We start from the raw sequence: 15,635 nt of genomic DNA, 5'->3' as shown, positions 1-15,635 counted from the left end.
CCATCACAGACACAGACAGAGTTGTGAAGTGTGTGAGCTACTACTAGGCCATAACTCCAAACCATCCATCCATGTTCTAACTGCTTTATCAAATAGAGGGTCACAGAGGGAGCTGGAGCCTATCCTGGCAAGCAACAGGTGCAATGCAGGATACTCCCTACTCCCCACACACACACACTCACATGACTCCAACCCTTCAGCTTTGAATCCACTTGTCCTCTTTTTATTCAGGTAAGGATGGATTTAACAGCGTCGCCAATGAAAAACAGAGACACCCAAACATTCCACTGTAACTGTCAGACACCTTTAATGAGACTCCTGGCAACAACTTTGATTCTAGAACTCCCGATTCATTATACATTCCACGGAGAAGCACACTGTAATCCCAGCCTACAATAAACCCGCATAACCCCTTAGAAAGAAACATCTGAGGAATCAAAGATGCTTTAGCAGGAGTCACATACTGTGCATTGCCATAGACAATGATAAGGAGAAGTAATTGGAAACCTAATTGTCAGTCTTGCATGCTGATAAAAGTGCACTACATAATATAAATTACCAGTCACTTAAGTTTCATATTTTCTTTTTAAGAATTAGATAAACATGACTATCACCATTAAGACAGCTCAGGAAGATCGGCACCTGCTACTGCATATAAAAAAAAAAATGTCATTTGGTTTAAAGGACACTGGAGTCAATTAGTTAAAGCTGTCTGTGTGAGAAAGAGAAGATGGAGGAAGAAAAATAACAGCACTTTTTTATAAGCACCTAGTGTAGTTTGTCTTCCGCAGTCTGTGCCCAACGTGAATTGCCTCTTAACTGGAGTCTGTCCATTACCTTGGCACCAGTTGAAAGGCAGATATGACAGTCAGGTGGTCAACCATTGAGCCTCACACCTGCCGTTAGGCTGCCAAGTGTTGACAGAAGGCATGCCTTAATCCAGCACGAAGACTTCCGACATGAAGCGCAACTAATTTGTGTGATCTACACTTCTTTCTTTCGTGATGTTTTTGCGCTAATAAAAAGCCATCCTCCGCTACCAGACAAATTCTCCACATCTCTTTCCACTTTATACATGCTTTGTGTGTCTGATCCAATTTAAAAGACGATACAGTATAGTTAAAGCAAGTCCCTCTGGTGGCATTCTAGCAGAGTATCATGTATTTAAGAATATCAGCCTTAAACCATGCACTGTATTACACTGAATGCTTGGCAGCACTTGTTATCAGAAATGGGTTCTAGTTATGAATGGATAACTTGCAAACTTATAACCCAAAAGATAAATGATCATTTCAAGAGTATGAAATAAAGATATTTTCAACAACTAACATTTTTAATTGACTATAGTGACCACATTGTAGGCTGGGTCTTCTACACTGAGGTCAGCTTTTCCAATGACTGCTAATTATTAACGGTGACTTACTAACTGATCAATACACAACGGGAAGATGTGCTGAAATGTCAGGTGAAATCATGTTTGGGTTATAGACATGATACTTTATCTCATGTTTTCCAAATGGTTTCCAAGCCGAAATGTATTGACAAATGCTGACCTTTAGATATGGTAATGGAGATAAGGAAAATGTAAAAAAAGTGCCATGACCTTTTTATACATTTACAAACCTTCCTTTGATCAAGTCTATATTGGTTCAGAGTAAAAAAAAATATGTTTTTCAAATATGCTCAATATTTAATAATGTTCATACATTTATACGGGGTTATACTGAACATGGACAAAATTCCATACTCATTAGTGGCTTCCTCCAGAATGTTCAACATTTTCTAACACTACATTGGTGTATTTTGCTATATAGTAATATTACAGAATTGAAATGTTTAAAATCAGCTTTCCTGGGGAGAAATGTCTTAGGTTCAACACTTCTTATCCCTTTATGTTTGCAAACTCATACAGCTGACAAAAAAGCAGAGGAAACGATTTCATGATCTCTGCATGAGCCGTAGATCCGTCTCGCTTTCTGCCATGGGTGGGAAGTATTTTTCGAGGAAGCTTACCTTCCGAATGATGGGATAGCGTGAGAAGGCTGACGCACGAGGCCCCGATCCCAGATCCGAACACGGTGATCCGGTTGGAATCTCCTCCGAAGTAGCCGATGTTCTCGCTGATCCAGCGCAGTGCCTGGATCTGGTCCAGCAGTCCGTAATTCCCCTTCGCTGCCTGATCGCCGGTGCTGAGGAAACCTGAGGGATAGGAAACTGGACGTCAGGCACTAGCAAAGCCTACCAGAAATGTTGTTTAACCTCTAGCATGGAATAATGCAAAACAAAATCTCGGTGTCGAACGGAGTCCTTCTAACTGGTAAGTATTAAGCTGATGGAGCGCGATGTTGTGTCAGGAACAAGGAACACAAGAACAAAATAAGGTGTACAAATGAGAGGAGGCCATTCAGCCCTCCTGGCTGGTTTGGTAGTTAGTAGTTAATTGATCCAAGGATCAGTTTTTTTTAGAGAAGCCAATGTATTGGCTTTAACAATATGGCAGGGTATCCCGTTCCATACTCTTAAAAAGCTAACAGAAAAAAAGAAGGAAAATGCAGGTTAATTGCTCTTTAAACTGTGGAAGGAAAGACAAAAAAAACATTATTTCTCTTTTCAGTGTTAAAACAACTCACTGTGTTTTTGTGTTATTATGCTGTTCCACATGCTACAGCAAAAGGAGAATTTCTGCTTTAAACAGAATTTCTGCTGAAGTTTCACTCGAAGGCTCTCCTTCGTGTTTTTTGTGTTAGCTGGTATGTGGGAGGCTTGACTGCTGAACTGCCGAGGGCTTTACTTCTGCGGCCGCGGCCTTCAATCAGCTCTCCTCCCTTGTCTCAGTGGGATTCTCCGAACAACAATGTGCTGCAGGGATCGGATAACATGCAGGAGACGAGGAATAACCTCAAATGTCTCCCAGGAGATTCTTAACTCATCCAGCCCTAGACCCCAGAACCAGCTGTATACCTGTGGGACTCAAGAATCGATGGCAGTGTTTGTCTGAACTTGTTAGGTGGCGAGGACAATGTCAGGGGGTCATGATGAATGAAGAGCCAGCCTGAGATCCAAGTTGGGTGGAAGGAAATCGGTCAGGGAAACGGACTGAACTTCCCTGCGCTTATCAAGAGCAATCATTTAAAAGTAAAAGATCTGAGCTAAGAAGTCAGGGGCCTTGACTGACCTGTCCTAAAGTTATTAAAGAATTAAGTTTAAGGAATGTATTTAACTGGTATCAATGTTGGTCCCTTGCACAGTCCAATTAGAAATCTGCACCACATCCCTGAAAACACATAATGACTTCAGAGCACTGGGGGAAAGAGCTGTAATTCAAATGAGAAAGGAGCCGAACAATCACAGGATATGGAACATGTGCTGCTTCAGAGAAGGAACAGGCTTGTGAAGACTGTGCTCTATACTGGACTGGTGAGTTTAGGCCTGCCTGGCTCTTTGTCACAGTGAGTGATCTAACTGTGACAGCTTTTAAACCATTGATGCGCTGCTATTTCACAAATACAATTAACCGAGACAGTGTTTTACTTGATGCAAAAGGGCTAACAGACATATCTTAATTATATTATTACAACATCTTAATCAGAAATTTTCTCTAGGCTGATAGAATTAAATTAGATTCCTCGCTAAAAATTAAACAGAAGCGCTGTTTAACTTGAGAGCGGAGTTTGAAAACAAAATCCAGATATGAAAAAGAACAATAACTGGTGCCATAATAATAACGCTGTATGTAATTACATTTACAAATTCCCCCCCTGTAACGAACAGTTCTTTCCGGACCCTATGCAGACGACACAATCCAGAATAGTGAGGAAACACTGGGGAAAAAGTCATGCAGGAATATGGGAATGAAAACAGGGGGGCGTGTCCAAAGTGCGCTGGTGCATGGGGGAGGTGTGGCCGAGGCAAACAATCCAGAAGAAATCCAAAGGGAGAATCCAAAATGAAAGCAAAGGTCCATGGCCGTGTAATCCATCCAAAAACCAGGGATTAAAAACAGGTGCCGGGTCGGGATCGGCGGGGGGAACAGGAACAGGCGCAGGAAGCTAAAAACATAACGGAGCCAGGCACAACCAGGACCCGGGCTCGCACGATGCGGAGATCAGATGCAGAGCCACGAGTGAAGTGAGCGCCTGGCTTTTAAAGGTGAACTGAAACGGGGAAGGAACAAGGAACAGGTGCGGGGAATGAGGGTAACGAGGAAGGGCTTGAGTGCCCTTAAGAGGAGGGGTTTGCGATCGTGACACTCCCTCTCACCTCCTGGTTTGTGTTCTTGCCAAAGCCAGCACTGACTGATGAAGCGGATTGGTTTTTGTGTTTCATTTCCTCTGTGCTTGGAGGGATGATGTGAACCTAATAAGTGCTCCCGTAAATGTGTCACGTTTTCACAACGGCTCAGCAAATTCTCGGAAAAGACATATTTAGCCCTTGGTTTTTTCCCTTTGCTCACCTGAAATTTACCTTTCAGACTAAGGATGAATCCTTGCTCATTCCCAATTCCATTTTTTGTATCACGTTACAGGTGGGTTAAAGAAGCTACACGATTTGCATTTTTGGGTATGCGAGAAGACTTCTGACCATTACATTGCCTGCAAGGCAAGTCTGATGCACAGGTGCCTGTGTGTGACCGCTCTTGGGAGGGTGCCTTTTAGGCCCTCAACAGTTGGAGGGGGATAGAGAGCAGGAGGAAGTGGGCGAGAGCGTGGGGAGAGAGCTCGAGGCACACTGTCCACGCTCACAGATCCTGCCCTTGTGCCTGAGCTCCTGCCCTCTGAATCTGTTTTGAAAGTTCAAGGCACACGGTGTTGAGAAAGACAAAATCCCCTGAGAAAAGTCAGCAATCGAAGAATAAAGGGATGACAAGATGGATAATAAATAACTATAAAACCCAGTATTAGCAGCTCAGGTTAGGATTTAGTATCTGGCATAAGCCACAAAAAACACTTGAATTAATTCTTAATTGCTTAATTGGTCCCGGTGCTGGAGGTTCAGTAATTAAGCTGGGACGAGGATTTAGAAAGGAGTGGGAAAGTCAAGGTATCCCACCTCCATGCTCGGTCACTGCACCCTCTCCAGATTACCAGAGGATTACATTTTTTACAATTCTAAATCACTACTCTGTCTTGTACCACACTCCAGAGTCAACATGTCTGGCGATGACCAATTCTCATGAGATTGTAATCAGACTGTATGGGGCACAGGTTTGATTTGAAGAAGAGTCCTGCAGGACATCTGTTGCAAAGGACATATATATATACATTTCAGAAATAGATAAATTTGTCATTTTGAAAGCCAGCCCTACAAAAACACAACAGACAGGATCTGCATTTAGTTTGACTTTTGGTTTTGAAACAACCTAAATGTCCCCGCAAAGCTTCTAGCAAAATAATGAACCTGTTAAATGTGATCAGTGAGAAGTGTGTAATTTCTTACCATTAATGAAGGGAAATGGAGGGGGTAAGGAAATGCTGTCTTGATGTCAACACATTTTAAGCTGAGCACCCCTCAATAGTTTTTGGATTTAATAGTTAAACTACTATACATACTGTACATTTGTATGGAGAGCAGCTGCAACCTCACCTTCTATATTCACTTTGTGCGTGGAAACAAGGCACCACACACGTACTATGTAGCACTCTCATAGTCACACCTAACTACAGCGTTAGAATCCAAAACTGTTCTCTCACTAGAAGGGCTCTCATGAAGACCGCAAGTTTAGAGTGCAAATTTTGCTTAATCCTTGCAAGTCCTGAAAAAAAAAACATGGCTAAGGACTCAGAGGTGCTGGTAGGTACAGAGATAGATTGAACTATCTTACATGTTTCTGCAGAAAGAGCAAATTCTGTCTTTGTGGAGGCATGCTATTCCCTTTGTGTTAAGCAATGCAAGTTTGCTATTTATAGTGCGAAGCTGAAAGCGTCATAATGATTAATGGCAATATAAAACACTCTGCTCCAAGTGAAGGCTGAAACACCTTGATACTAAAATCAATCGCTTAGACGGAGACACAGAACAACACCCACAACAGACAGAGCACTGCCCGCCCGCCCAGCACCACGCAGCAGTGATCAAACCCACTTCCTGGATTGTACTTCGACCAAACTCCTTCCCGAAAACGGCAGTAACAAGATTAATGACGGAGGAACTGGAATGCTGGAGGAAACAGAAGAAAAACATATCAACAGATTGTCCTCTTCAGTGTTTCCAAAGAATAGCAGAGTGTTGAGAGAAACCCAGAAGCTGAATCTGTGCAGAAGCAGTGACTGTCTGGAGTGGAGTCTGAATGGAGTTTATGTGCGTTTTCATTTGCTCTCAGTGTCCCCTCCTGCCATATGAGCAGGATAAGTTGCTTACAGATAATACATGTTTGGAGAGATGAGAAAGAAACCTGCAAATGAAGGATTTGGAAAAGCAGAAGTTTCTCTGGTCACTCAATTTGATGATGGACTGTGCAAAAGTTTTTGGCGCATTGGATTGAAAATTCCGAAAGCTTGTAAATGACAGGTACAGGTTTTGTAACATGTTATAACTGCATTTATACCATTTGCCCTTTTATACATGGATTACTCTTCCAACTCTTCAGACAGGAGTGTCTTTGTTGAAGTGCCACTATGACTCTGAAGAAGGAAGAGGCTTTTAATTGGCTATTGGGTGCTCCTGGATGTTTAATAAATACAAGCAACCTAAGAACAGCATCGAAAACGTTTCTCATGTGTATTGCCTCACTTCCTCAAAGATCCTGTCTCATTGTTGGCTTCGGAAGGGGCACTGGCAGCCTTTCCAAAGACTGCCTGCACAGTTCTGTCCCCGACTGATATCAGCAATGGGGTAGAAGGGTGTTTATCCAACTCACAAGCAACAGCGGCGGTACCACATAATTATCACAAATCAATTATTTCCCTGAGGCCTACGTCCAAAGAAGATTCACATGCTGTTTATTCATTAGGATCACCTCAGAGCGCAAAAAAGATCAGGCAGAGAAATATGTCAGTAGAACGCAGTGTAGGAATTCCAATACTATCAGTGTGGCTGCTTCCACCACCAGTAATAGAATAGGATAATAGGAATAGTAATAGGATTGAGGGGATCATGAGGGTGGGCCACTGCCAGGGAATTTGTCAATCTGGGCCTTTACTGTGAAATCCCAGAGTAAGGAGCTCAGGTGTTTGAAATGCTGGGCCACGGCTGTTTATGCAGGAAATGAGTCACGAGTTCTAGAAGATGGTTATTATGGTGATCATTACCATGGTGAGAATAGTGATCTTTACCATGGTGAGAATGGAGATCACTAGAAAGGATGCGAAACCTCACTAAAAGGGCCCTGGAAGAGCTGAAGTTAAATAGTGTGCACAGGTGAAATATGTTTCTAGCCCAGCAGAAAGCTTCCGACAGTCTTTGTCACATTTAATTTTTCAACAACCCTGACTGCTCCACGAAGTTTGCCATTTTTGGCCATGACAGTGGTACTAACAAATTTACTCAGTGCGGCACTCATATCCCAACCATAGCAATGGACCAGAAAAAAAAACAACTAAAGAATTAATAATAATAGTCACTGTAGTTTCTAACAGGGTTCTGCTGTTACTATTAGTCATTGTAATAATGATGTTGAAAGTGGAGTAATAGGAATAATATTTCTATTATTTTCTTACATCCGAAGAAGACTCCACAGCTGAAACATTGTGTTTTCTTTCTTCTCTTTTCAGCATGGAATAAACCTATTACCTGTCCCATAATATTTCTATTCGACTTTTCCGTGATAGGCACTGTGTAATCAGTTGTTTAACTCTTGCTGACACCTCTGGTCTCATGCCCAGGGTTCGAAAGAAGCCAGCAGTCTTTGACCTTTTCTGGAACAACGTCATCAGGGATGGTCTTTACCCATGGGGGGTGCGGTCGCCCCCCCCTGCTCCGACACGACGAGTGGCAAGAACAGCGGAGGTACTCTGGCCCCATACCGCTCCGCTCACAGGCACACTCCTGGTGGGGAGGGCGCAGGCAGCCTGCATTACCCAAACCCCTGAGGGACATCTTCCGAGGATGGAGACGGTGCTTTTATTACCCTATTCTTCCCCACCTGAAAATCTACAGGCAGGAATTTTGCTCTGTCATTGTAATATAAAGGCCCATGAAAATACCATTAAATGCTCCATGGAGACTAATTCAGAGCAAAGTTTGCTTGGTCGCAGTCTTGGAACATCTCGAAAAACCGTGCATCACCATCTCGTATGCTGAATTATCCAAAAATGTCAGGAAAAAAAAGATAGCGGTGCAAATGAACAATATTAATCATTTGCTTTAAGCCTCTGAATTCACACATACTGCATACTGTTTCTGATCCCTGAAAAGACTTATCCTCAGAAGGTTCTTTTCTCTCCGCAGCAAGACAGAAACAAGACAGCCACCCAGCAGCTTAGCACCAATTTCCTCCTCCATGATGCCTCGCATTGATATTGTAATATTGATCATGATTAAATGTCTGTTTCCTTAACAAGGGGTCGTAACTCATAACCTAATAGAATGGGGGGCTGATAGTGATCAGGCTGCAGTCTTGGCTGTTTCCAGCGGCATCATCTTTCTCGGCTCGCTCCGGCTGATAGCGAGCGCTGAGGCGGCGACGTCCGCCACCCGCGGCCAGGGGAGGGGTGGACGGAAGGGACACAGGGCGGCAGGGGAGGACAGGAAAGGCGGTGACGCAGTAGAAAAACCATCCTGGCCACTGGCCAGCGTGTCACTCAGGCCTGCTCGCGGGGTGTCAGCTAACAAGGCGGCCTGTGTGTCCCTCTTCTCCACCAGGGGCCCGCTCTCTCTAGGGGGGTGGGGGAGCGCCGCACAATCGCGGCCTTGACACGCTCACAAAGCGCAGCAACAAAGGGCTCAGCCTTCCTCTGCCCGCCGAAAGGGCTGAATGAGGAGCCGGGTGGGGAGCTGAGATGCGGGGGGAGGGGAGAGGGTGCCTCCTCCACCGGCACATAAAGGCCCAGTGTGTTAAATCCCCAATGGGCTGCAAACACCCCTGCAGTCATTCCCCGGAGAGAGCCATTCCCACAGGCTTTAATCAGTTTTAGGTCAGGATTTCTGCATTCCAAAACCAGGACTCGTAGGGGGGCTGAAAGAGGCCGGATCGCTATTTGTACTGCAGTGCGTTTTCTGTTCACTGCTCACTAGTCAATAACACAGCACAGAACACTGTAGCGCAGAACAAGGGACTATTTCACAGCCATCCACACACTGAAACCCATTCATGTCTCCCCGAAGAGAAAAATGACACAAACGCCCGAGATATTGTTAGCCCCGGTCACGCAGTCCAGTCGAACCGGAGGGATGCGTTCAAGCTTTTTTTGCTCCATTCCCATAAATAACCTCTCATCCGTGCTTTTTGTGCATGTGAGGACAGATTGGTTTTCCGCAGATGGCTTCAAAATTCTACCGCCGCAAAATGTTGGGTTTCTTCTCCCATGGCCGTTATTAAAAAACATTGAGTTAATTATTCGTTCCACAGAGTTGCCGAAACTAACATTTTTGCGCAGTCTGTTTCTTTGACAAGCAATTTTAAGTAGATTGGCACTGCACACCTGGTAGAATATAAATTAGACCTCAGCCGTCTCTGACTCATATCAGAATTGAAGACCAGGATTGTAAAATTAAACACATGGCAGGTCCCTTTTCCCTTCTATACTCCAGAATTAAAAAAAAAAAAACTTTCATCCCTTAAACTGTTTTTTTATCCTTTGCCACTGAGCCACATTCACTGACACCTGATAGAGTGATAGATATCACCTTATGCTAGAGATTAATTAATAAAAAATAAACAAGATGCATAATTGTCAAACATGGTATATTTCCAAAGCAATTAATACTTAAAATGAATAATGATAACTTGAATGAGCAATTAATTAGATACTTTTGTGCAGAAAAGCTTTGTTGTGTGTGTCCACCAATGCAGTCTGTGGCAGAGACAGATTTGCAGAAGTACAGGAAATCAAGCATGCCTTTTAATTTATTTCAGCTATTTGTATCACAGAGAAGCAGCTGCACATGAATTTATTTGCATTTTGCTGTACCCATAATGATATTGTTTGTTGTTTATTGTCCAACATGACATTTGTAGGATGAGAGAGGAAAGCTAGACCCACTCTTGTTCTGAGCCCGAATGCAACAGAGAAATTTCAACCGGATTACACTCATCAACCGCTGAATAAAGAAAACAGCAGACCCTTGGTTCACTTCATTATTTGCAAACAAAGCAGATCTCCTTTTGAAGTGCAATGTTTATTTATTGGGTTGGTTTCGAAGGCAGAAAAATGTGAGGATTTGTTTTAGCATCTGAAATGGTGGAAGGCTGAAGAAAAAAAAAACTATTTCAATTTGAGAACTTCAAAACAAGCCCTGGAAAATAAAATGCATGTAATTTAGACTTTCAACTGTGTCACTCTAACCCTTTTGAACTCAAGACAGAACGCAAAGAAATTAAAACTAATTTCAGTGCCAGACATATCTTTCTGCAAGATACAAACCAGGTGAGGAGGTTTTTGCAGGAGGGAACACAGTCCAAGAATTTTAAGCAGAGGCTCTAGCAGTGATCAAAGTGGCGGCAATAATTAAGAACAACATCCTGGTTCATGTCAACGCAGCTAAAACATTCTGCCACACCCTGATTCTGCTGGAAATAGACCAGCTAAATCAGACCGTGCTCCTGTCTTTATTACGCATTTAAACTGTTAACAGGAAAACAACTCGTTGCAAGAGGCTGAAATGATTAAAATCTGATCATCAAATGGCTGCATTACGTGAAAAATCCCACTATAAATATTTGCCTGCTATCAGCGCAAGCTATGCTTTCTCGGTAGAGGTCCATAACAATAATCAAACAGGGTGCAGAAAAAAAAAACAAGAATCAGAAGGGCCTTAGCGTTTTTGTTAAAGCAAAAAAAAAAATATATAGACAGAAGTGGCAACAGCTGCCATGCATCCTGCCTTTGTCAGCCTAATCTGATTGCATGGTGTGTCCACAGCCTGGTCAAGAGCACTGTTGGTACAAATGAGCCGTTTGCATCTAATGCCCCTGACATGTGAATACCACTCAATCAATCACCGGCTGCTTTCCACCGGCCTGCAGAGGACCCGACGAAGAGGACTTCTCTGGCAGCAAAGACGCCGAGACGCTTTTCGCTCTCAAGTGCAGGTTTATGTCACAGGTGCATTCGCGCCGGGCTTTGTTTTGCTTAAGGGATGTTCGCTGAAGTCCAGGCCTGATCCACGCGATCAGGGAAGGGAATAGTGATGCTCGGGTGAACGGAGGTTGACATTTGCCAAACAATCTTACAATTCAACGGCAAATCTGGCTAAGGTCTCCCATAGACCTTTCATTAAGGGAGCAGGGACATTTGTCAAGAGGCTCGGATTGTCTGCCAGGCGAGTGCACTGATGACCTATCGCATTTTCTTGTTTTCCTGTCTTCATTATTATTAATTAGTAGTAGTAGTAATACAGTATGTGCAGATGGCTACAGAAAGTTATACACAGCTGCAGTTCTGGAACTGTGCCGGCACAACCGTGGCTGTGAGCACCCCCACCCCCCCAATCTACTCTGTCAAATCTGAGCGTGCCTGTGAGGCAACATCATCCAAACTGACAGGCTTGAGTTGGGGGAAGGATTGCAAAGTGTCGCACATATTGCTGGTGGCCTATTTCTTTTTCCGGTGCAATGCTGTGTGCCCGTTGCCGTTTCAGGAAGATGCAGCAGAAGAAAAAGAAATCCCGCCCTGCTTGGTTTTGTGTTTTAATGCCCAGGGAGTGTCCTCGCTCTGCCAGGGAGCAGAGTTATTAATCACGACAATGGGAGCAGGTCCTCAGCACAGCTCCGAGATGGATGGAGTGTGTGCGCAGTGATGTCACCCTGACGAATTGCCTGGCGATGTTGGCTGAGACTGAACATCGCTTCTCATTTCAATTAGTTTTCCACCCTGCAGCATCCCTTTGCTGCAGGTCAGACACAGAGCCTCTACATCCCCAAAACTCCCTTCGACAAGGACTGGACTCTGCTGTGCTGGCTTGCAGCGAGAGATCAGAATGGGTTTTAATAGAAAGTCCATTCATGCACACTCCCCGGGAAAAAAAATAATTAAATCACGCCAGGTGATTGTCTTATCTTTTCCAGTAGCCTCATAAATAAACAAGCAATCAAGCCATTCATCAGCTACAGGCTAGTTTTGCTCCTGATTGGGGCTCATCAATGCAGTGCATACATATCCTGATTCAGCTCTTGTGGCTATTTTGTCCTTCATTTCATCGGGGGGCTAGGAGCAGACAACCCAAGGTTTTTACATGGGGAACAAGCAAGCCCATGTTGAAAGGCTGTGGCTTTGAGTTTGATAACAGAAAACAAAATACAAGCCCCTTAAGTAGTCCCAAGTGGAGACGATGCGGTGGAGTATTGAGACTGCTTTAGCCTATGCACACTGTCCTGTGGTATGATAAATTCTATGTGGAGTTTGGAGTTTGATGCCTGTGCATATACCACGCAAAGGTGGGGTAAGGAGACACTAACCTATTTTTTTTTTCTTCTATTTTAATCCAGATTTATGCTAACGCCCCAAACGGTTTTCGAGGGAACGTGGGGCTTGGAGGCGCTCAAGAAGAAGATGTCACGTACTGTAGGAAAGTAAGACTCTGTCACCTCCTCTGTTTCCGTTTCTAAAATCCCAACTCTGGCAGCTCTGTCTGCCGTCGAGCCGGGTTGCTCATGCTAATGACTCGCTGCCATCACCTTTGATTAAACATATCCAATTAGCCCTGACTTCACTGCGGATAAGAACACCCTGGGAACGGCAAAAAGGGCCGAGACAGTGACAGAGGGGCCGCTAGATGATGGTTTGATTGGCTTATTTGAAAAGCTTCCAGGAAAAACGGCGCATCCTGCTGAAAACTCTCATTTCAGCACTGCAAATGCTGTACAGTAACAATGACGGAATTATACAGGAGCTTGACAGAAAAGAGCTCTGCTATCAAGAGCTCGGCAGCTGCCATGTTGCTTTATTGCCCACAGAGTCGGGCTGCCCAGCTCTGGAATGGAAAAGAAAGAAGACTATATATCACATTCTCATGCTCATTTTTGGCATAGCTATTAGGTCAAACCATTTTCCATCAGTGGAATAGATTTCTTCGCCACGTGGAGCATTAAACAAGTGGTCACAAGCCTCGCTTGGCCTTTTTTCTCAGGCTCAGCCTAATAGTCTCCTGCTGCTCAGCAAGGCTGGTAGAAGAGAGAGAAGAGGGATTGAGGAAGAGAACAGCTTTGCTGTTTCCCCGAGTCCTCTCTCAAACCGCTACAGCCGCCGCTATTTTTATCAACAAATTAAAAATTTAAAAAATGTGAGAAAACTAATGAGACGCTAGACTGGAGTGCACAGGGTATAAATGAATCAACTCAGTCTGGCAGCTCCCTTATGCCTTCCTTCATGAGGGCTCATCACTGCAGGAGAAATTGGTGAGCTCTGAGGAGAAATGTTCTTCATTAGCAGGGATCTAATCCACTGAATCGAGACTCATCTAAATGTACCAGTGCTGTCGTACCTACAGTCTGCTAATCAAGATCTCTCGCTTCTCAAGCAGAGCATCTGCTGTGGGTTCAAGTAACACAGACTTACATTTTAACTACTCCTTGATAAACAGTATGAGAATGAGCAATACTGTGTTCCCAACAAGCAATTGCCCATGACAAAACAGCAGTTAAAAGCAGCAATTACTAGTATTAAAGTAATCTATAATTGTATTACGAATAACGTACCATTAAAAATCTGGTTTGCAGCCCCTAAAGTGTGGCAGTATCGCCTAATGTGCATCTTTCTCACACAAAAGAGTCAACATCTGTTACTAACTGTTGGAAGTGTTACAAAACGTGACATCACCTGTTCACAGGGCGACAAGGACATTACATAAAGTACGTCAGCACCACAGAGGAAGTGGTGCAGGTGAGATCCAGCTCTGTGATTTCACCGTGCAAATTATATTCACATTGAACTCGCATCCCCAACAAGAATCAATGTCAAGAAAATAAACAGAAGCAGTCAAAAAAGTGACCCTCCCCCCCACCCACTGTCGCTTTTAAATCCGTGCACACTAAAGAAATCCATGGCACTCCCCGAGAAAGAGGTCAGGTGTTTGTTTCCGTTTCATCTCTGCGCCGAGATCTCTCGGGACCCCGGCACGCGCTCGGCTCCTCTGTCTAGTGACGGGAGGCTCTGTGTTTGTTGTTCTTTTACTCATCGTGTAGGAATAAGTTTGACAGTTCACCAGCAGCACCTGCCCCTGCAGAAGCGGGCCCACTGTCTGATTTGTCACTGAGAGCTTGTTTCTTTTTGCTGGTATGCAGCCTTGACCAATCCAGACGCCCAGATTCCTGGAATCATAGACACAGGGATGAAGTCTGGGAGTCAGCTAATTGTACAGTCTCAAGTGCTGTCAGGATAGCTGAGCATCTGAAGGCACACAGGGGAGAGGTAACAATGCCAGGCCTAATACCACGCGATAACACGCCCAGCCTCTCTCAACTATGATGAATGGAAAAAAATGTTTGCCACCAGGCTACAAATGAACACACTGGTCCAGTCACTCACTGCTCAATTCCTCACTTCCTCTCTGCCTCACTTCATTATTGCCTCACTTCCTCTCTGCCTCTCTTTCTCCCAGCTTCAGTTCCTCTCTGCCTCGCTTCCTCCAAACTTCACTTCCTCATTGTCTCACTAACTCTCTGCCTCAGTTCCTCAATGCCTCACTTCCTCCTCGGGCAAATTCAGGGGTGATGTAGCAGAGTGGAACATGTCCTTTCAGGTCACAGAAAAACAATGCTAACCTGGTTACTTCTAAACACTATTTTGAACATGTGCAGGTTAATTCCATGCTGAAAAGTAGAAAGAAGAAAAAACAGTTTCCACCTTTCTTTCTTCAGAAGGATGTACAGCTGAAAAACAATAAGGTGTGTGACTCTGCCTACATTTCGGTCTTTTAAATAATTCACCTATATCCAACAAGGTTGAGATCCCAGGAAAAAAGAATTGGGCTGCGATTTTAATGTGAGGGTCTTTCCGTCTTTGAGTTACATGAGCACAGGGCTATGGGACAAGCTGTTTTAATACTGGCTCATTCACGTAACAAGACAGGGCCGAGAATATGAAAAGAAATGAAGGAGAATTACCATGGTTCTACCATGATTTTATTTTACTTAACAAAATGCTGTTCCCACACTTCACATGTTTTTCATCATGTTTTATCAACACGTTGTGGTGCTTTAACAACTATTTCCCTTGGTTTAACAGCACATGACACACACACATTTTAACACAAGAAGGGTATCCTACACTGCCTAAGATGCTGAAGAGCTATGGGCAGAGCAGAGCAGAGTGACCACCTTGCACTCTGGCCTCAGTCACAGCAGAGCATTATCGAACAAATATCTGTTTTTTCCCAGAATAACCCTGCGGAAAACAGGAAATGGCCGTTGTCTGTCCAAAGAAAACTGTACCGCAAATGTGGAGGCTTTCACGTCAACAGCGTTAGAAAGGATTGGGCACCTTGGCTGTGGTGCAATTCAGTGGGAAGGGGACAATGGATTCAGGTCCACGTTACAGCCA

At 44.0% G+C, this 15,635-nt stretch overlaps 1 protein-coding gene across 2 annotated transcripts in view; it reads right to left on the bottom strand.

The window, feature by feature from the left end:
- nlgn3a (neuroligin 3a) overlaps positions 1-15,635 on the bottom strand; it is a 137,303-nt gene that overhangs the window by 31,015 nt on the left and 90,653 nt on the right. For both annotated transcript variants that reach the window (XM_088924432.1, XM_088924430.1), the window contains one exon: positions 2,014-2,199. In XM_088924432.1, coding sequence (XP_088780558.1) covers positions 2,014-2,199 — 186 coding nt within the window. The remainder of the gene's footprint in view (positions 1-2,013; positions 2,200-15,635) is intronic.

Source organism: Atractosteus spatula, chromosome 9 (assembly GCF_055471065.1).
Source record: "Atractosteus spatula isolate fAtrSpa1 chromosome 9, fAtrSpa1.hap1, whole genome shotgun sequence".
Lineage (NCBI taxonomy): Eukaryota > Metazoa > Chordata > Actinopteri > Semionotiformes > Lepisosteidae > Atractosteus > Atractosteus spatula.
Note: the sequence above shows the minus strand (reverse complement) of the source record. Positions and strands in the feature narration are given on the sequence as shown.